General features: G+C 39.6%; 1 protein-coding gene across 4 annotated transcripts in view; it reads right to left on the reverse strand.

Moving 5' to 3' along the window:
• Positions 1-740: 740 nt before the first annotated feature.
• The window catches only part of PYHIN1 (pyrin and HIN domain family member 1), a 39033-nt gene continuing 18792 nt past the window's right edge, over positions 741-20981 (reverse strand). For 2 of the 4 annotated variants that reach the window (XM_015112719.3, XM_028827240.2), the window contains exons 8-9: positions 4036-4160; positions 741-1095 (exon numbers count right to left, since the gene is read on the reverse strand). In XM_015112719.3, coding sequence (XP_014968205.3) covers positions 4041-4160 — 120 coding nt within the window. In that variant the 3' untranslated portion in view covers positions 741-1095; positions 4036-4040. The remainder of the gene's footprint in view (positions 1096-4035; positions 4161-20981) is intronic. The other 2 variants (XM_015112717.3, XM_028827246.2) reach the window with 1 other exon arrangement.

The following is a 20981-nucleotide window of genomic DNA, read 5'->3' on the forward strand; positions in this document are numbered from 1 at the left end:
CACCTAAATGTCACTTGGAAAGTAAATTTGCTTTCTGTGCTCTTTTTTCTTTATATATGGAGAGTAAAAAGGAGAAAACTGTCAACCGTCTAGAGCTACTGTGAAGATTAAGTGACACAAAATAATTGTAGCAGGTACCAAATATATGATCTATAAATACATTGTAAGTTTTAGATACCGACTTTCTGCCATTCTACTCTAAAATAAATTAATTATTCTTCAGTTTGCCCGAGTTAACTGTCTGCCTGGGGCAACTTTCTGATGGATTCATACAATGCAACGTGAGAAGAGGAAATATGGTTGGAGAGCTCCTGAGGAGCTGTTGGTGCTGAAGGAAATGTACAGAACCAGGTAATTTACATCAAACAGGGCCAGGATTTCCTTTAACATAGGCAAGTGCCTTCATGCACATCACCAGAAGGTGCCTGGTTTGGCAAGCAAATTACCCAATTATTCCCCCTCCAAGAGTCCAATTCTGAAAAGATATCTCTAGTTTTGGCTAGAGCAACTCCTTCCCAGGACACAGTGCTTGCAACAGAATCATAGGCTGGATTTCACCCTTACCTGCCCCCTTGGTCTGGTTTCTCTGGGCAGGGCACAGTCAGTTCAGTCTTGACCAGGGCCTATTCCTTAAAGATCCCATCCAAACTATAAATCTGTGTGCCCCACCTTGACTTGCAGGCCACAGATTATTTGCTTTTAAATAACTCACAGACAGATTAAAGAACTCCTATGGAAGCATTCTTTTATAAAGAAAAAATTTATTTTTTTTCAAATTATGAAAACTCTGAATGCAAAATATGATATGAAGAAAATGCATAAAAGTAAAACTAATGAAATAAAATGCACCCTTAATACTCCATTTCCTAGAATTAATAGCTGGTGTATATATATATATATATATATATAGTATTTCAACCAGATATATATATATATATATATATATATATATATATTATTTTCTGTGCTTCGATCTTATCTTCATAAACATCATTACCAGTGGCATCAGGTTTTTAGGTGGAGGACTTCAGGCAAAATTTCCACACTGGAATAAAGATTGAACGGTATTTGTTTGATATCCTTGTCCTTGGTGACCTTGAAGCATAAAGAGACAAAAATAAACCAGTTGAGATGCAGGTGGTCATACATTTCTTTCTTCAATCACACTGCCTCTCCTCCCTGTGAGCCACATCTCTTCTTCTATTTCCATCTGAAGGACTCTTTTCTCATTCTCACCTATCTCCTTTAATGAATTCCTGTCCTTGGAGTCACATCTTCCCCCTCTGTTGGGGCCATGAAATGCAATATTCACTCCTACCCAGCATGAGCCCAAGTGAAAGGGCAGAAGATGTCAGGGAACAACAGGATAGAGAAAGGAGCTGGTGTGTCCAATGACAAGGGCTAAAGGAAAACTTCTCATTGGGCAGAAAGGTAGAAGGAGCGTACAAAATGTATTCCTGGTGCAACTGTGTCAAGGAAGGCTTGGGACTTTTGACAAATGGCCCTGAGAACTGGAACAATCAGAAAGCCTTTGCGTTTTTGTGTGTCTGAATGTGTTAGCCTTTGTTCTGATCTTTTTGCATTCCAATATTAGCCTTTATTTTTTCCAGGAATCCCACATGATTATATGTGACAAACAGCATAAACTTTGTCATGTAGATCCAACCATCTCCGTCTACACAGAGATGTTTCTCACTAAAGACAGCTAGCTTTGTGTTCTGATTTGCTCAGGGACATCCTTGGTAATTTAGGACTGTTATGAGCTATGTTGACTACCCTCAAATTTAACTCCCTCTTCTGTTCATTGTGTACCACAAAGAATTAAATGAGTTAATACATGAAACAATTGGATTATAAAGGATTAATGAAGATAATTATTGAAAAACCCTTAGAATAGTCTGAGTCATTCAGCATACTCAGTAAATGAGAGGCATCATTATTTCTATTCTATTAGGTACTTTCAGTCACATCCACTGTTTTAACAACTATGTCAATACTGACGTAATTCATAAAAGGCCCAGCCAAAATTATCCAAGTTCAAGCTCTATATATAAGATGGATAATTCTTAGATGTCCTGTGGGAATCTCAAACTTAACTTGTCTAGAGCAGAACACATTTTTTCCCTGGAACATGGGCTTCCTACTGTGCTCATAGAGGTGTATTGAAGAATAAATGCAATCATATACATAAAAACATAACTTTCACTTCCAGCTTTACCCAGTAGATGCCCAGTTAGAAAAATCTTATTTTCATTGCTATTTCAAAGACTATGCAAGGTTTGTGTGTCAGTCTGATCCAGAAATGAATTATGATTTATGTTGACCCTCTTGTGGAAACCCCAGATAAAGTTGTAGTGATTCGGGATAAAACTAAAAGCGTCTTTTTTTTCCCATATAGTAATTCTGAGCCAGTAATATCTCCATTTGTTTTCCCAACCATTTTGGATTCTTTGATTTAGGAGACTCATGACAAAAGATGAAAAATAAGAATGGTCTGCTTTTGACTTTAAATCCAAAAGCATAGAAAAATTTATACAAATGAATCATTAGTAATTAATTAATAATGCAAACAATCACTTTGGGGTGACTTATGATATATAAAAGCAAGGACTTCTTTCAGAACTAGTGAAACACAGAGGAAGTAATCAGATGTATTTTCCAGGCCTCCTGTGGAAGTGCTAGATATCAAAGAAGAAATGGCTAGATGGGTGGTTAGGTGTAGGAGACATAGGACCCTAGCTGGGATTCCTGGGCTACGGGAGGTTTAGATACAGTCAAATAAATCTAATGGCTATAGAAACAGACCATAATGCATATTTAAAATGGTAGAACGTAGGCAAACTTTGCGTAGTCCCTTCAAAGCCAAAATGTAGGAGAAATAAGTTCTTTTCCAGAATGTTGTCCTGGGATGTCCAATTATGTCTATGAAGTAACAGAAAAGTGGGTCTGAGCTGGTAAGAACTACATATGAGTTCCATCCATGGTCACCTAAGCCAAGATGGCTAAAGAGGACATGCTAGCTTTGACTCTCAAATAAATTATGTATAATTTATTGAGGAAAATATGATTCTTGGGCTTATCAAAAACAACAAAAACATAAACAAACAAAAAACTACCACAAATTGAGAACCCCTGTATATAGGTTATCTGTCTTCAACTAGTCTGTATGGTGACATGTCTTCAACTAAAAGAGTGGTGATGTGATTCTCCTCTTGCCTTTCTCTTTCATCACCTTCCTTCTCACTGTAGATCACAGTCTTCTGTTCCCTAGGTGGAGGTGACTCCACTGGTCCTATCATGGCCAAAAGCAGGCTGGGATTTCATTGGAACACTTAGATATAAATTCATTAGTTCACCTTTGTCTGATGTTCTCCTGGACAAGAAATCTACGAGCTGTACTTATATCAAGTACGGTTGAAGAACACTCTATTATTAGAATTTTAATAAATGTTCTAAATAAAATAAAGAGAAATATTCAGGACACCTTGGCATGATGTGTTCTATGGCAGGAGGAGGGTATCAGTGCAGTGTTTTTCTGAGGAAGGGGGATTTTGGTTGGCCCAGAAATATATTGGGGCAAATGAAGAGATGAGAGTAAGGGATTCTAAACAAAGGAAGCAGCATATGTCAAGACACTAGCTATGTAAAGAAATAGGGATTTTGAATATCAATCCTAAGTTCTGGTCATTAGTCATAGTGGAAAATTGTGAAAGGAGACTGGAATGGAAGTTACGAACACACTGTTGTATTCATTTCTCCTTGTCTGGATACCTCCCCACATACACTATGTTTGCACCAATGAAAAACAGTAATCTTCTTGAAGACAGAATTGATTTCATGAATGCATGTTTTGTGAGTATTGAAAGACTTAGAATCCAGTGGCATGTCCAATTATATACTGATAAATGAATGAGAAATGTAGTAAAATAATGAAATAATATATAGTCAGAGTTTAAATGAGAATCCCTCTGAAGACTCTGATTACCCCTACAATTATATTTTAGAGGTACAGGAATGGAAATAGAAAGGTGGTACCTTATTTAAGGAACTGCTGGATGGCGGTTGGTGAAAGTATCAGAAGAAACAGGAGGGGCTGCAGTTGGTGAGATGATTCTAAAGTTTGCAGGCGGTGACTGTGCTCCTGGGCGGGCTTCATCCTTCTGGAGTCATAAATTTGGGTACTTTAGTCTTTCACTTTATGACAGAAAGAACTGTTTTTTCTGCTTAATAGTTTCCTATATAAGTTGGATGTGTGTGTGTGTGTGTGTCAGAATCCCTTTTTATAGCATCTTCTCTCTGCTAATCTCTCTGGATGCTGGCATACATTTAGTTTTCTTAACCCACATTTCAGCATACACAGAAACCAGCATTATAGTATAAGAGAAAATGGATCTGAGCTGGCAATGATTAGGCATGGGGTCTGTTTGAGGCTACTTCTGCCAAGATGACAAAAACACACTGCCTGCTTACTGATCCACCAGATAAAATCTGTAGACACTCTTCAGGAAAATATGAACTTTGGGTAACGATAACAAAATAATAAAGAAAAATCCAATCACATATAGCAAACTCCTGTAAAGAATAAGTCTGTCATCAACTCATAGATGTGGGGGAGTCATTGAGGCTGTAGGCTGTGTCAGTGTGGATCTTGGGGCCTGGGCGAAAAAGTAAATGAGAGAATAATGACTTAATACTCCCCTTTTTTTTTCTGTAAGTTGACTTCTTGTTCACTGCTGATAGAGGGTGCTGTGGCACAGAGGCAGGTGATTACACAGTCCAACTTACTGGTAAGTAAAATGTAGTGTGGAATAGGATTTGATACACACAGATATAAACTCATTCATGGACCCTTGTTTTTACTTACCTGAGCAGGTAGTATATGTAATTTCAATTACTTACAGGGTTGAAAATATACTCTAATTACTGTGGTGACAAGTATTATAAAGGAAATAAATGGACACGTGAAGGACACAAAGAGATGATCTGTCTTACGTTTGGATGGGGTTATCAGGAGGTCTTGCTTGAGGACAGTTTTAGGCTGGCCCAGAAATATATAAGGGCCAGGGAAGGAATAGGAGAAAAAGATTCCACACAAAGGGGGTACCGTATATGAAACAACGCATATAGGAAAGAGTAAGAACGTTGAAAATAAACTGTGAGTTATGGTTCTGAAGCAAAGGGGGAAAGCTGTGAATGAACAATACAATGTAAGAGAGGAACACATTCTTGTATTTCTTCATCTTTGTATACTCTCCTCCACTCTTTCTCTATATCTGGACCATAAATCACAATAATGTCTTTAGGTCAGGAATGATTTTATTAATGTATCCCTTATAAATCATAAAAATCTGAGAATCTAGTAGCATCTCTGATTACATACTTAATAGATGAATGAGAAATACAGTAAAATAAAAAACTGTATTTAGTCAGATATTGACTGAAAAGCTCTGTCAAGATACTGATTATCCCTTTAATTATAACAAAGGGAGGCACAAAGAATGGCAACAAGAAGCTGGTACTTTGGTTAAAGAACTACCAGGTGGGGTTTGTGACATTTTCTGTGACATCTGAGGATGGTTCAGAGTTGGAGGTTCTCTGACGCCTGAAGCTTACCTATGCAGACTATCCACTTTTGAGAGGATATTAACTTATTGGAGTCATATGTTCGGGTGATTCTGGCATCTGTGTTCTGAGGAAAAGATTGACTTTTCTGATTAATGGTTTCACTATGAGATAAAGCCTGATTATGTATGTGCCTCTATATCTGTATCTATCTATATCATCTATATCTATATCTATATCATCATCTATCTGTTTTGCTTTTTTAAATTTATTTTTTCTTTTCTTCTTTTTACATTGTCATCCCTCTTGCATTTTCTCTGGAAAACAGCATAACTTTAGATATCCTAACCTCTTCACCTGCACATTCACAAATGGCATTCATCCTTCATTTTATTGACTGAAATTCTATAGGTGTGTGATTGGGCCTTGGCTCTGTTTCTGGTGAAAACTCGTCTAGGCTAACTTGGTCAAGCACCTCTGCTGGAGTTATTTTTGTTAAACAACCTTCTAGGTTATAAGGGTAGAAGTTTCAGAACAATGTTAGCCAAATGGATGGAAGCCATTTTCATCAAGCAAATACGCAAAGGATTCCCGTAATTTGCACTTCAGGACCCAGAAAACTCAGCTGTCAGTTGTTTGGGCATACTGATCTTCATTTTGCTATCAGCACTCTCTGAAAGCACAGTTCCAGTCAGGGTTCTGGTTATCCAGTGATGTGCATCAGGTATCCAAAATCCTTCAGGATTCCCAACAGTAATCAGAACCATTCCAGATTTCACTAGGGCATTCCCAATAACTGTCTTTTTTTATACCTTGTTAATGTAAGGATAGTGGGTGTCCAGAAAATCATACGTGACTCTCTCTAATGTCACTAAGGGAAGCACTTAAGGACATTCTACTTCCAATATCAAATCGCTCTCATTTATTTCTACTTGTAGATTTCCATAGCATTTTTCTTTTGTCCTTAAGGAGATGGAAGAAAAGTGCTGAAATATCTGTTTGCTTATGGTGGTTTCCTAGTGAGGACAACAAACCCTAGTCATCTTGTGTACCTCATCCTGTTTTAGAAGCTTCAAGAGTCTGTATTATAAAACCAAATGTAAAATTCAACACTATTTGAAATGCTTACTGATACATTACAGATATTTTAATATTTACTTTCACACTGGAAGAAACATACTCCCTAAACTACAAAAACTTTTTAATTGACTAAGTTGAATATGAATCGTGCATCTAACACTAATTATCTTTATTAACTTCGGAGAGATTTCTAACTGCTTTGAACCTCATGATTCTCATATGTGAAATGGGATATATGTTGCATCTTCATGGATATACAATAAAGAATATATGCTATAAATTTTGTAATAAACATAGCTTTACTTTAGAATCCAGTAAATGCTCAATAAAAAGAAATATCATTATTATTTTCATTGTTATAGTATATGCAGGGTTTGTGTGTTTGCTCTATTCACAGATATTTTATGCTTTATGTTGACCCAGTTGTAGAAAATCTCACTGAGGAGGTATGGGAAGAATATTAAATAAGCTAGTCTCTATTCCCTTCTACCAAAGTTAGTAGTCTAATCTCATTGATAAAAGTGGATTGAACAAGTATCTCTTCAAAATAAGTCAAAACTGATAAGATCAGATATTACAGTTATCTCAGTGGAAAGGCCAAGAAGTGATATTGGACATAGAGGCGGTGTGATAATCGACACTGGAGACTCAGAAAGATGGAAGTGTGGGAGTAGGGTGAGGGATGAGAGATTATCTAATGGGTACAACATACACTATCCAGGTGATGGATACACTAAAAGTCCCAACTTCATCGCTGTGCTATTTAGCCATGTAACACAGCTGCACTTGTACCCCCTAAATCATTAAAAATTAAATATACAAAATAAAATACAAATAAAAACATTTTCATTACAGTAGCAGAATTTGGATGCCTAAGATCTTAGCTTTGGTTGGATACTAATTTAAATAGTTGTTGATTATTTTCCTCATAGTAATTTCTCCCTACTACCATCCCTGATCATGACTCATGCCATTCTGTTATCTATGCTTTAGATGAGTCATGACAGATGGTCATGCTTCTGTCGTCTTCGGAGTTTAGATCCCAAAGCATAATGAACCTATTTCATACACAAAACGAGTAAAAGGGCAAGTCTTTCCTGCTCAGCTGGTGAATCATAGATTGAGTGGTGAGACAACCTTTGAGTGGGTCACCAAAGCAGAAGAGGTCCATGGTGCATTTAGGTGTAGGTGGCCATGGAGATACGTGCCTCTTTCTAAAATTATTGTATCTAAGGGATTTTATGTATAGCAGAATAATTCCTATGAATGTAGAAATGGCTGTATTATGTATTTAGACAAGATAACTTAGAAACTGTCGCTCCATTATGTCTAAGCCATTATGCGTCAGAAAACGGATTGTCTTTAAATGTTGTAGCAGAGAACAAATGGATCGGAGCTGATAATGACTAGGAATGGGATTCATCTAACCACCTGAAGTAAGATGGCAAAGAGGCTAGATTGATATCACCATCCACAAATAGCAATTTTAGAAAGTGTACAGAGAAATATGAATTATTGGAATGGACCAGTCAGTAAGAACAAAAGCAGTAACAAAACAAAATGAAAAAATGAGAACTCCTTACATAGGAGTCCTGTCTTCAACTGGTACGCATGTATTAGGGATGCAGAAAGAAGGTTGGTCTGAGTGCCGTTTGGTAATGGGTAATATACTAGATTGGAGGATAGTGATTCAGTTTTCCTTTTACCTTAGCTTCAAGTTGCCTGCCCATTCACTGAAGATATAGGCATCTGATCCATAGGCCTTAACATGGCAGTTAAAGACAAAGAATGAGATAGTGAGTCACAGTTATCTAATTTCTCAAGAGAAGCCTTGCAGAACCTGAATTATGGAAACAAACTCAAGCCATAACAATGTCTAACTTTAAATATATAGAAAAATATTTCAGAAATTTTGACATCTACATTCTGATTCCGGAAGCAATATATGACCATGAAATACTTAAGTTTTAGAGTTCATTAAGCCTGGATTTGAATATTGACTGTAAGGTTCAGAGGTACATGTGCAGGTTTGTTATATAGGTAAACTGCATGTCACAGGGGTTTGGTGGACAGATTATTTCATCACCCAAGTATTAAGCCTGATACCCACTAAGACTTGTTTTTTAATCCTCTCCCTCTTCCCATCCTCTTTCTTCAAGTAGGCCCCAGTGTCTGTTGTTCTCCTCTTTGGGTCCATGTGTTCTCATTGTTTAGCTCCATTTATAAGTAACAACATGTGGCATTGGGTTTTCTATTCTTGAATTAAGTTGCTTAGGATAATGGCATCCAACTCCATTCATGTTGGTGCAAAGGACATGATCTGTTTGTTTTTTGTGGCTGTGTAGTATTCCATTGTGTACATGTGCCACACTTTCTTTATCCAGTCTAACGTCGGTGGACATTTAGGGTGATTCCATGTCTTTGCTATTGTGAATAGTGGTGCAATGAACGTATGCATGCATGTGTCTTTGTGGTAGAATAATTTATATTCCTTTGGGTATATGCCCAGTACTAGAATTGCTGGGTTAAATGGGAGTTCTGTTTTAAGTTCTTTGAGGAAATGTCACACTGCTTTCCACAATGGCTGAACTAATTAACACTCCCACTGGCAGTATATAAGTGTTCCCTTTTCTGTGCAAGCTCACCAGCATCTGTTATTTTTTGACTTTTCAGTAACAGTCACTCTGATTGGTGTGAGATGTTATCTCATTGTGGTTTTGATTTGCATTTCTCTAATAATTAGTGATGTTGAACTTTTTTTCATATGTTTGTTGGCCATGTGTATGTTTTCTATTGAGAAATGTTTGTTCATGTCCTTTACCCACTTTTGAATGGGGTGGCCCTTTTTTTTCTTGTAAATTTGTTTACATTCCTTATAGATTCTGGATAACAGATCTTTGTTGGGTGCAGAGTTTGCAATTTTTTTTTCTCATTCTGTAGATTGTTTGATTACTTTGTTGGTAGTTTCTTTTGCTGTGCAGAAGCTCATTAGTTTAATGAAGTCCTATTTGTCATTTTTTCCTCTATGTTTTAATTGTTTATGGCATCTTCAAAATGAAGTCTTTGCCAGGTCCTGTATCCAGAATGGTATTTTCTAGGTCATCTTCCAGGGATTTTATAGTTTTAGGTTTTACACTGAAGTCTTCAATTCATCTTGAGTTGACTTTTCTATATGGTGTAAGGAAGGGGTCCAGTTTTAATCTTCTGCATATGGCTAGCCAGTTATCCCAGCACCATTTATTGAAAAAAGCATCCTTACCCCATTGCTTGTTATTGTCAACTTTGTCAAAGATCCAGTGATTGTAGTTGGGTGGCCTTATTTCTGAGCTCTCTATTCTGTTCCATTGGTCGATGTGTCTGTTTTTGTACCAGTACTATGCTGTTTTGGTTACTGTAACCTTGTAGTATAGTTTGAAGTTGGGCAAAGTGATACCTCCAGCATTGTTCTTTTTGCTTAGGAATGCTTTGACTATTCAAGTTCATTTTTGGTTTTATATAAATTTTAAAATAGTGTTTTCTAATTCTGTGAAGAATGTCATTGGTGGTTTGATAGGAATAGCATTGAATCTGTACATTGCTTTGAGAAATATGGCCATTTTTAATAATATTGATTTTTCCTATCCACGAGCATGGAACTTTTTCTATTTGTTTGTGTTCCCTCATTTCTTTGAGCAGTGTTTTGTAATTCTTATTGTAGATAGGAATTATCTACAATAACTACCTCCTTGGTTAGCCTCTTTGTGATTGCCTAACCTCTCCAAACTTCAGTTTCCTCATCTAAAAAATGAAATGATTGCCTCACTATTTTGATTTGAAGATTATGAGAAAAATGGATCCAAAGTGATGTACACAGTGCCTGTCACATAAGAGACAATATACAAAACATACTACATTCTAAGAAAACCCTCTCATCCCACAAAGAGTCTGCTCTAGAAAAAAATGTTGTATGGTGATTTCCAACCTTGATGAATACAAGAAATCTTTTTGTCAATTTCTGTGGCAATTGTGAATGGAGTTACATTCCTGTTTTGACTCTCAGCTTGGATGTTGTTGGTTTATAGGAATGTGTACTGATTTTTGTATATTGATTTTGTATCCTGAAACTTTGCTGAAGCTGTTTATGAGATCAAAGAGCTTTTCTGTAGAGACTATGGGTTTTTCTAAGTATAGGATTTTGGCATCTGCAAAAAGGGATATTTTGACTTTCTCTTTTCCTACTTGGATGCCTTTTATTTCTTTATCTTGCCTGATTCCTCTGGCCAGGATTTCTAGTACTCTGTTGAATAGCAATGGTGAGAGAGGCCATCCTTTCCTTGTTTCAGTTTTCAAGGGGAGTGCTTCTAGCTTTTGTCCATAAGGTATGATATTGGCTGTGGGTTTACTGGAGATGGTTCTTATTATTTTGAAGTGTGTTCATTCAATGTCTAGCGTATTTAGCGTTTTTAACATGAAGGGATGTTGCATTTTATTGGAAGCTGTTTCTGCATCGATTGAGATGATTATGTAGCATTTGATTTTAGTTCTGTTTATGTGATGAATCACATTTATTGCTTTGTGTATGTAATCTTGTATTCCAGAGATAAAGCCTACTTGACTGTGTTGAATTAGGTTTTTGATGTACTGCTGGATTTTGTTTACTTGTATTTTGTTGAGGATTTTTGCATCTGTGTTCATCAAGAATAACCACCTGAAGTTTTCTTTTTTTGTTGTGTCTCTGCCTTTTGGTATCAGGATGATGCTAACCTCATAGAATGAATTGGAGAGGAGTCCCTCCTCCTCAAATTTTGGAATAGTTTCAGTAGGAATGGTACCAACCCTTCTTTATGCATCTGATAGCATTTGGCTGTGAATCCATCTGGTCATGGGCTACTTTTAGTTGGTAGACTTTTCCTTACCGATTCAATTTCAGAACTTGTTATTGGTCTATTTAGATACTCAATTTCCTCCTGGGTTAGTCTTCAGAGGTTATATGTTTCTAGGAATTTATCCACTTCTTCTAGGTTTTATAGCTTGTGTGCATAGAGTTGATTATAGTAGTCTCTGAAGGATTGTTGTATTTCTGTGGGGTCAGTGGTAATTTCCCTTTGTCATTTCTAATTGTGTTTATTTAGATCTTGTCTCTTTTTTTAGTCTATCTAGCAATCTCTCTTATTAATTTTTTCAATAGGTGAACTCCTGGCTTTGTTGACCTTTTGTCTGTTTTTTTTTTTACATCTCAATTTCTTTTAGTTTAGCTCTGATATTGGTTATTTCTTGTGTCCTGCTAACTTGTGGATTGATTGTTCTTGTTTTTCTAGTTCTAGTTGTGATGTTAGGTTGTTAATGTGAGATCTTTTAAATTTTTTGATATGAGTGCTTAGTGCTACAAACCTCTCTCTTAAGACTGACTTAGCAATGTCCCAGAGATTCTGATGTATTTTATCTTTGTTCTCATTAGTTTCAAAGAATTTCTTTATTTCTGCCTTCATTATTCACCCAAAAGTCATTCAGGAGAGGATTGTTTAATTTCCATGTAACTGTATGGTTGGAGCCATTTTCTTACTATAGATTTATACTTTTATTGCACTATGTTCTGAGAAGGTGGCTAGTATGATTCTGTTTTCTTGAATTTGCTGAGGATTGTTTTATATCTGATCGTGTGGTCAATTTTAGAGTGTGTGCTATGTGGCAATAAGAAGAATGTGTGTTCCGTGGTTTTAGGTGGAGAGTTCTGTAAATGTTCATTAGGTCCATCTGGTCAAGTATTGAGTGCAGGTCCTGAATATCTTTGCTATTTCTTTTGCCTCAATGATCAATCTAATACTGCCAGTGTGGTGTTGAAGTCTCCCGCTATTATTGTATGTGAATCTAAGTCTCTTTGTGGGTCTCTGAGAACTTGTTTTATGAGTGTAGGTGCACCTGTGTTGTGTGTGTATATATTCAAGATATTTAGGTCTTCTTGTTAAATCAAAGCCTTTACCATTATGAAATGCCCTTCTTTGTCTTTTTAACTCTTTGTTGGTTTAAAGTCTGTTTTGTCTGAAATTAGGATGGCACCCTCTGTTTTTTATTTCTGCTTTCTGTTTGTTTGGTAGATTTTTCTTTGTCTCTTTATTTTGAGCTAATGGGTGTCATTGCATGTGAGATAGGTCTCTTGAAGACAGTATACCATTGGGTCTTGCTTCTTTATCCAGCTTGCCACTCTGTGCCTTTTAAGTGGAGTGTGTAGTCTGTTTACATTAAAGGTTAATATTGACATCTGCAGATTTGATACTGTCATTGTGTTGTTAGCCGATTATTATGCAGACTTGTTTGTGTGGTTGCTTTATAGTGTCACTATTCTGTGTACTTAATTGTGTTTTTGTAGTGTCTGGTAATGTTCTTTCCTTTCCATAATTTTCAGTATCTCTTATAAGGCAGGTCTGGTGGTAACAAATTCCCTCAGCATCTGTTTGTCTAAAAGGGACCTCATTTCTTTTTTCATTTATGAAGATTTGTTTGACTGTATATGAAATTATTGACTGAAAATTATTTTTTTTAAGAATGCTGGATATAGGCCCAAAGCTCTTCTGGCTTGTCAGGCTCCTGTTGAAAGTTCTGCTGTTAGCCCGATAGGGTTCGTTTTGTAGATGACCTGCCCTTTCTTTCTAGCTGTCTTTAACATTTTAAAATTCATTTCAACCTTGGAGAAGCTTATGATTATGTGTCTTGGGGATGGTCTTTTTGTGTAGTATCTCACAGGAGTTCTCTATGTACTCTGAATTTGAAAGTTTGCCTCTCTAACAAGGTTGGGGAAGTTTTCATGGTTGATATCCTGAAATGTGTTTTAAAGGTGTTTGCTTTCTCCTTGTCTCTTTCAGGGACACCAATGAGTTCTAGACTTTGTCTCTTCACATAATCCCATATTTCTCAGAGGTTTTTTTCATTCTTTTTAGTTCCTTTTTTCTTTATTTTGTTTCTGATTGAGTTATTTCAGAAAGCCAGTCTTTGAACTCTGAGGTTTTTTCCTTAGGTTATTTCATTCTGGTGTTAATACATGCAATTGCATTATGAAATTCTTGTAGTGTATTTTTCAGCTTTATCAGATCAATTTAGTTCTTTTTTATGATGGCCATTTTTTTCTATCAGCTCCTGTATCATTTTATTGAAACCCTTAGATTTCTTGGGCTGAGTTTTAACTTTCTCTTGAATGTCAATTATCTTAATTCCTACCCATAATCTGAATTCTATTTCTGTCATTTCAGCCATTGCAGCCTGGCTAAGAACCTTTGCTGGGGAACTAGTGCAATCATTTGGAGGAAACAAGACACTCTGGCTTTCTGAATTGCCAGAGTTCTTGCACTGTTTCTTTCTTTTGAGTAGTTAGAAACCTTCTTTCCTGGATGTTTTTAGAGAGCTGAGGCTTTGTGCAGGATTTTAATTTCTAGCTAAATTCTTGTCCATGGTTACACAGGGGTCTATATTAGCAAAATATTTTTGGTGTTGAAGTTTTGGGCTGTGATCCAGTAGGTGGCATTTAAGTGTACTGGTCAGTAGGTAGACTCTTGCTCTGCCATAGGCAAGGCATGCTCCCTCTCTGTGCTCTGAAAGTGTGGGCTCCTTTCCCACTTGAGTACTGGCTGCAGATCTTGGTTTGGCACACTGCAGCTCTGGGGTGAGCTCAGACTTTATGTTCCCTCCCCAGCTTGGAGGCTGCAGCAGAAGAAACCTTAGCAGTGGTATGGTAGAGGGCCTTTCACTTGCCTCTTGGTGGCCCACCCCAGGGAAATGAAGAGCTGCTATCAGCCAGTGCAATTGGCCTAAGATGGGGCAGCTGTGCTGGGGGTCCAAGCCAGAGGGTCCTTGTTTGGTGAAGAGCAGGGCTACGGGTGGATCACAAGAGAGATAGACTGAGTTCTTCTCCTAAGGGCAACTGCAGCTCCTCCTCAGTCTGAAGGCAGCAGGGCAGTACCACTGCAGCAGCAGTGGCAGAGGGCCTTTTGGTTGCCTCTGGGAGCTGCACCTCAGAGAAATGCAGAGCCACTGCTACAGGGAATGCTCAGCTAGGAAATGGGCAGTTACATTGCTGGCCACAACTAGGGGCTCAGCTCATTGAAGAGTCGGGCACTGAGGATTCATAGGGAGAAGAGACTGTGCCTCACTGCCTGTATGGTGACTGTAGTACGCTAGAAGCGCAGGTGAAACTCTCGGGGTCTTTGTTTCTTCCTTGGACTAAGGGGATCGGGGCAGAACCACTGCTTTGGCCATTGCAGTGGGGCAGTCAGTTGCCTCTGGGACCCCCCAGGGAAACACAGAGTCACTAGCAGACATTATGCTTAGCCATGGGTGAGGCAGCTGTTCTGTAGTTCAAAGCCAGGAGCCCTGTCTGGTGAAGAGTGGGGCTGGGAGCTCATAGGGAAGAGAGACTGGACTCCTCTCCAGTGCTCGCTGTTGTGCGCTGGAGGTGCCAGCATAGTGACCAGATCCTTTGTTTCTTTCATGGCCCAAGCACAGTTAGGGCAGTGCCACTGCAGCTGCAATGGTGGAGGAGTTGTGGGTAGTCTCTGAGATTTTCTCCTGAGACAAATGCAAAGCTGCTTTCCACTGAAGTGTTCAGGAGGGGGCAGGGTAGTTGTGTTCGAGCCCTAGGCCTGAGGGCCCCACCCAGTGAGGAGAAATGTGAACAGGGACCTATGTTTACAACACTCCAGCCACTTCTCCGTGGGGTGGCTCCAATGTGCTGGGGATCCACCCATCACCAATCACTGCCCTTCCTTCAGAACCTGAAGGCAATTGATGTGAGGGCTGCAAGACAGGAAAAATGTCAGCCTAACTTTCCCGCTAGGAGTTCCATCCCAGGGAAGTATAGAGATGCTATAGTCACCATAGCCCAGGCAGGGAGTAGCTGGAGTCTGAAGTCAGGAGGTCCTGCCCAGTGAGGAGAACTGGCATCCGGAATCCACGTATAAAACAGTCTGGCCACTCTTTCATGAGGCATCTGTGCTGTGCTGGGGATCCGGCCAGTCCCTAATCACCACACACGCTCCAGGGCCTGAAGGCAGCCGTGACAATGGCTGTGAAACAGCAAAAGTGGCGGGCTGCCTCTCCCTCTGGGGGCTCCATGCCAGGGAAGTGCAGATCTGCTACCGGCCGAGGAGCCCAGGCAGGGGGGTGCCTGGAGTACTAGGCTAGTGGACTTTATCCTGTGAGGTGCAGTGGAGGCGAGGCTTGCAGTCCAGTGCTGCTTAGTCCCCTGGATTTAGCTCCTTTCCTGAAGGCCTGTGGCGCAGCCTGGCCTCCCCTATTGCCAGAGCTGCAGCCGCTAATTCCAGGATACTTGGATCCAAGGCTCCAAGTGTTCCCTGTATGCCTGAGTGGCGGCTCTGCCCAGGCTCCACTTAGCTCCCCCCTCAGTCTGAAGGCTCCAGTGGGGTAGTCACATGGGAATACCTCCTGAGCCCAGGGTGGCAAAGGTATGGGTCCACAGAGACTCTCACTCACCCACCATCTCCCTACAGTGGAGAAGCCTCCTCTGGCTTCACGCCATTCCCAGGTGAGCAATTGTCTTGTCTTACTCTTCTCTATTCTCCATGGGTAAAGCTGTTTTCTTGGTGGTTCTCAATGGTCCACCTGGATGTTCCAGTTGAAGATCTAGCATTTACTTGCTACTCTCTTCTCTCTACAAGAGTGGTGCACACTAGCTGTTTCTAGTTAGTTATCTTGTCCCTCAAAAGCAGTATCTTAAATGAAGATTTAACCTCTCATTTCCTCAGTATTTAGAAATATGAAATGTGACGACTAATAATGACATCATCAAGGCAGTGTAACGCAGAACAAATAAGAAAAGATACATAAAGTACATATAATTTACATTTAGCACACTCACTATCTTTGTAAACTTGGGGAATATTTTTAAATCCTATGTATTTCAGTTTTCTCTTATGTATAAGGCTAAGAGTAGCATTCTCATGACTGTGTTATGAAAAAGGGATGTGATAATATACATATACATATAGAATGCAGGTTTTAAAACCAGTACCCTGTAAATACTCAGAAAGTAGAATGTCATTTATGTTTGGTATTATACTCATTCTACAGGGATTTGGATGTCTACTCTGATCACTTGTGTCTTGTACTCCCTGTTTACCTTTCTTATGGAAACCCTAGATCAAAGTGGTATAGAAAGTATTTTATTAAAAAAACTTTTTATTCGTTTCTACCACTTATTGACAAAAACATCTTGAGTTATTATCTTCTCAAAAATAGTCAAATAAAACAGTCCATCACAATGGTGGAATTTGGATGAGAACATATATACTCTGGTTGACTAGTATTTTAAATTATTAAAAAAATGTTCTCAGAGTAATGCTTTTCTTTACCATTCCTGGTCCTGATTCATGTCAATTTGTGTTTTTGGCTTTAGGTTAACATAACGTAAGAAATTAACGATAAGAATAGGCTGCTTCTTGTTTTAAATCCCAATCCATATACAAACTATATCAGACAAAATCTTCTGGCAAACCCACGATGAGTGGAACGAGACTTTCCTGCTCACCTAGTGAGTCATAAGTAAGTAGTTGGATACTCTTTTTTTTACAGGTGGTAGTTGGACACCCAAGAATAAATGGCTGCATGATGTGTTTAGGTATTTGAGGCCACAAAGGCATAATATTCTCCTGGGATTCCTGTGCTCTAGAGATGTTCACGTACAGCAGAATAATCTGTACAGCTTTAGCAAGGTTTGTGATTAAGATTTTGGCAGGTAAGATTTAGAAATTCCTACATAATCCCATTCAATCAATGTAAGTGAGAAAGGCATTGTTGTCTGGAGATGTTCATTTAAGTGGACATTGAAGTGGCCAAGAGAATATGGATCTGAGGCTGCAATGATTGAGCAAGGGCTCCATTCATAGCCACTTGTGCCAAGTTGGCAGAAAGACACAGGCTGCTAGCTCAAATAATACTTGAATAAACTACTGAGGCAATATAGTGAGTTAGAACTAAGAACTACAATGATAACGACAGAAACAAAACAGAGAGCTTGTACATAGGAAGCCTGTCTTCCAGAGTGTATACAAGGTGGTGGAGGTGTCTGTTGCTGGGCTTAGGGCTGGAGTGAGAAACGATTGTAAAACTAGTGATTTAATTATTTTGCTTTTCCTCCAAGTTTCCTGCCCTTTCACCATAAATACAGGCTTCTGAACCCTGAGTGCAGGTAACTACCCCATCATGTCAGAGGAAAAGGTAATCTGGAATAAGAATTGATGCACATAGCATGAACTGACCTTTTCCCTCTTGTATTTTGTTCCTCTGGGGTAAACTCTACCTACCATCTGAGCTTATGGTATAGAAAGGGGGAAAATCACTCCTTCACTCTAGTTGTTCTAAGGTTATCATGAAAAGTAAAGGGAGCTAGGAAAGCTCATAAATGAAGGACCGGAGAGAACCAACAATGGGAGGACCTCATCTAATCTGAAATGTGGGTATCTGTGGGAGTTCAGTCAGGCTGGTGGGAAAAATTTTAAGATGAAGTTATAGGACATAGACACAAATCTTCTTGGGAGGCTGGAAGGTTTTGTAAAAGTCACAAGATAGGGTTATGGCTGAAAGCAGCCTAATTCTTACCTTGAGTAAATAGCTTAAAGTGGGTACAAAGGAAGGTAGAGTAATTTATCTAAATAGCTTGTTTACTCATGTGGTCTTAAGGCCAACTTCTGATCAACTGCAGGTGCATAATCACTCTCTACTGCGGCGGGTTCGGCAACCAAATTACCCACAGGTTTGTTGACTCAAAAGCCTTTGTCAATTAAATCTGTGCTAAATAAATGCCCACAGGGCCAGCCAGTCGAGGCCGCAGCTGCTACTCTTTACAGCGCCTTCCTTGGTGTCTGTGAGGGGCCTGGACCCTTAGCTGAGGTGACAGGCAGAATATCTGTCTCAGTGTACATTATTCATCTGTCGTTGGGTCAGGGTCTGCAGGATGGACCCCTGCAGCTGGTACCCCGTGTGAGGAACACTGCAAAGGCAGTGCAACGGACCTCCCAAAAACGAAGGTGAAAAAGAACTGCACGGTCAGTGAGTCAGTAAGTCATTAGTGTCCACTTGGGATTTCCAAGTTCAGCGCCGGTGGGCCTTGTTCAGGCTAGGTTTCATCATGGGATAACAGTTATCAGCTCAACAGAAACAGTATATAAAAGTATTGAAACAGCTGCTTAAGGCTAGCAGAGCCTCAGTTTCACAGGCTCAATTAAGGGACCTAATGCAAATGGTTGTAACCCATAATCAATGGTTCTTAAAAGAAGGCATGCTAGATGTAGAGCTCTGGGAGTAAGTAGGGAGAAATCCTAAACAACATTATGCACAAGGGCAATGGGTCCCAGTAACAGCCCTAACGCTATGGGCTTTAGTTAGAGGGGCTCTGGTTAGTTACAACCAGAAGAGCCTAAAAGGGGGAAGGAGGAGGAACCGTCACCTGCCTTACCACTTCCTCTTTCCTCAGCCCCAGTATCATCAGGCCAAAATAACAAACGGGAACGGAGGTTTTGCCTGAGCTCCCTTCCTCCAATAGATGGGAAAAAAGGCAGGATATGCTCCAGGTATGGAACCCTGTCTTAAGCAAGCGGCATTAGAAGGGAGCCCTTCGCCTGCAGAGTAATGCAAGATCAACAAGGCAATCATAAACCCATTTCTTTTAACGCTTATAAAAAGATTTTAAAAAGCATTAGAGGCCAAAGTTGTGCCACCAAGCAAGCAGTAGGTAGAAAGAAAGGCTCGGCAGTGGGGAAGCTCACAAATCCGGAGCCAGCCAATGCTCCCAGGAACTCAGCCTGGGCAGCTGCCGCTACAGGAAGCCAGGCCCAGCCGCAAGAGGTAGCCTGCTGGGGAGGAGCAGGTGGCACATGTGGGAAGGTCCACCCAGCAGGCAGCAGCCGCCCTGCAGCAGCGGGAGGGAGCGGCACAGAAAACAGAAAAGAAAAGCCACACAGGCAACAGCGGCGCCTAGGCAAGCGCAGGGCAGCCACCACCCTGGGGCCCGCATGCTTAGCTCTCCAGCTCTGCAGGCGGTCCACCGCAACATTTCATGTGCTCCTTGTATACTAGCGACACCCCAGATTATAATTCTATGCTAAGATTTAAGTAAAATTTAGAAATTTAAAAAACCTCTTTCTAATAATGGCCACTGTTATCTCTCTCTTACCCCTAACGTGACTTTCTCCAAATCCAATTTAAGTAAAACAGTAACCTCTAAAGGGAGAGAAATTACAAGAGGCCCATGAGTTAATTAAGGAGCAATTAAAAGCAAACTGCTCCCCAGTCGAAAGAAAAATTTCCTGATTGCAAGGTTATTCATTTTATGGATGATATTCTACCAACAGCCCTTGGGATGCACCCATTTTTCATCATTCCCAAAATGTCTAGTAAATGTTTTACCTACAAAAGTAGTTCACTCCCCCATACCTAGTGCTTCAATACTGTTTACTGATGGTTTGAGTAAACATGGAAAAGCGCCAGTCTGGTGGAGACCACATAATTCAATCACTCAAACTCGGTTTACCAGCACTCAGAGAGCTGAGATTGGGGCTCTGATGTTGGCCTTGGAAACTTTTTCCACTCAGCCCGTCAATATCGTTAGCGATTCTGCTTACTCTATTTATTGCAGAACCTTCAGACAGCCCTAATTAAGTCCACTCTGGAGCCTGCCCTGTGTGCTTTTTTTCTCTGACTTCAGCAATTGCTAGATCAATGTACACATCTTATTTTTATTACGTACATTCGAGCCCACAACTCACTGCCTAGCCCATTGGCTTATGGCCATGATCAAGCAGACCTTCAGGTTATGACATCACTGCTTGACCAAGCCACCTAATCGCATCAGTTTTTCCACCAAAATTGGAGAAACTTATCTAAGCAATTTCAATTTACCCAGAGACTGGCTAAACAGATTATCCTACAATTCCCAGATTGCCAGCTCACAGGCACATACCCTCCTTCAACAGGTGTTAACCCTAGAGGACTAGAACCTAATCAGTTATGGCAAACAGACATTACACATATCCCTGAATTTGGAAAACTAAAATATGTGCATGTATCTGTTGATACTAACACTCATCTAATTAGTGCACATGTTCTTCCTGGAAAATCCACTGGATATGTCATTAACTTTTGCATTTATGGGACGGTCCACAAAAATTAAAACTGATAATGGTCCAGCTTATGCCAGCTCACAATTTCAACAATTTTGTCACACGTAGAATATCTAACATTCCACAGGCATCCCATATAACCCTCAAGGACAAACCATAGTAGAACATGCCGACTCCACACTTAAAAATATATTCAAGAAACAAAAAAGGGGGAGTATGGGTAAATACCCTGCCACA

Source organism: Macaca mulatta, chromosome 1 (genome assembly GCF_049350105.2).
Source record: "Macaca mulatta isolate MMU2019108-1 chromosome 1, T2T-MMU8v2.0, whole genome shotgun sequence".
NCBI classification, from domain to species: domain Eukaryota; kingdom Metazoa; phylum Chordata; class Mammalia; order Primates; family Cercopithecidae; genus Macaca; species Macaca mulatta.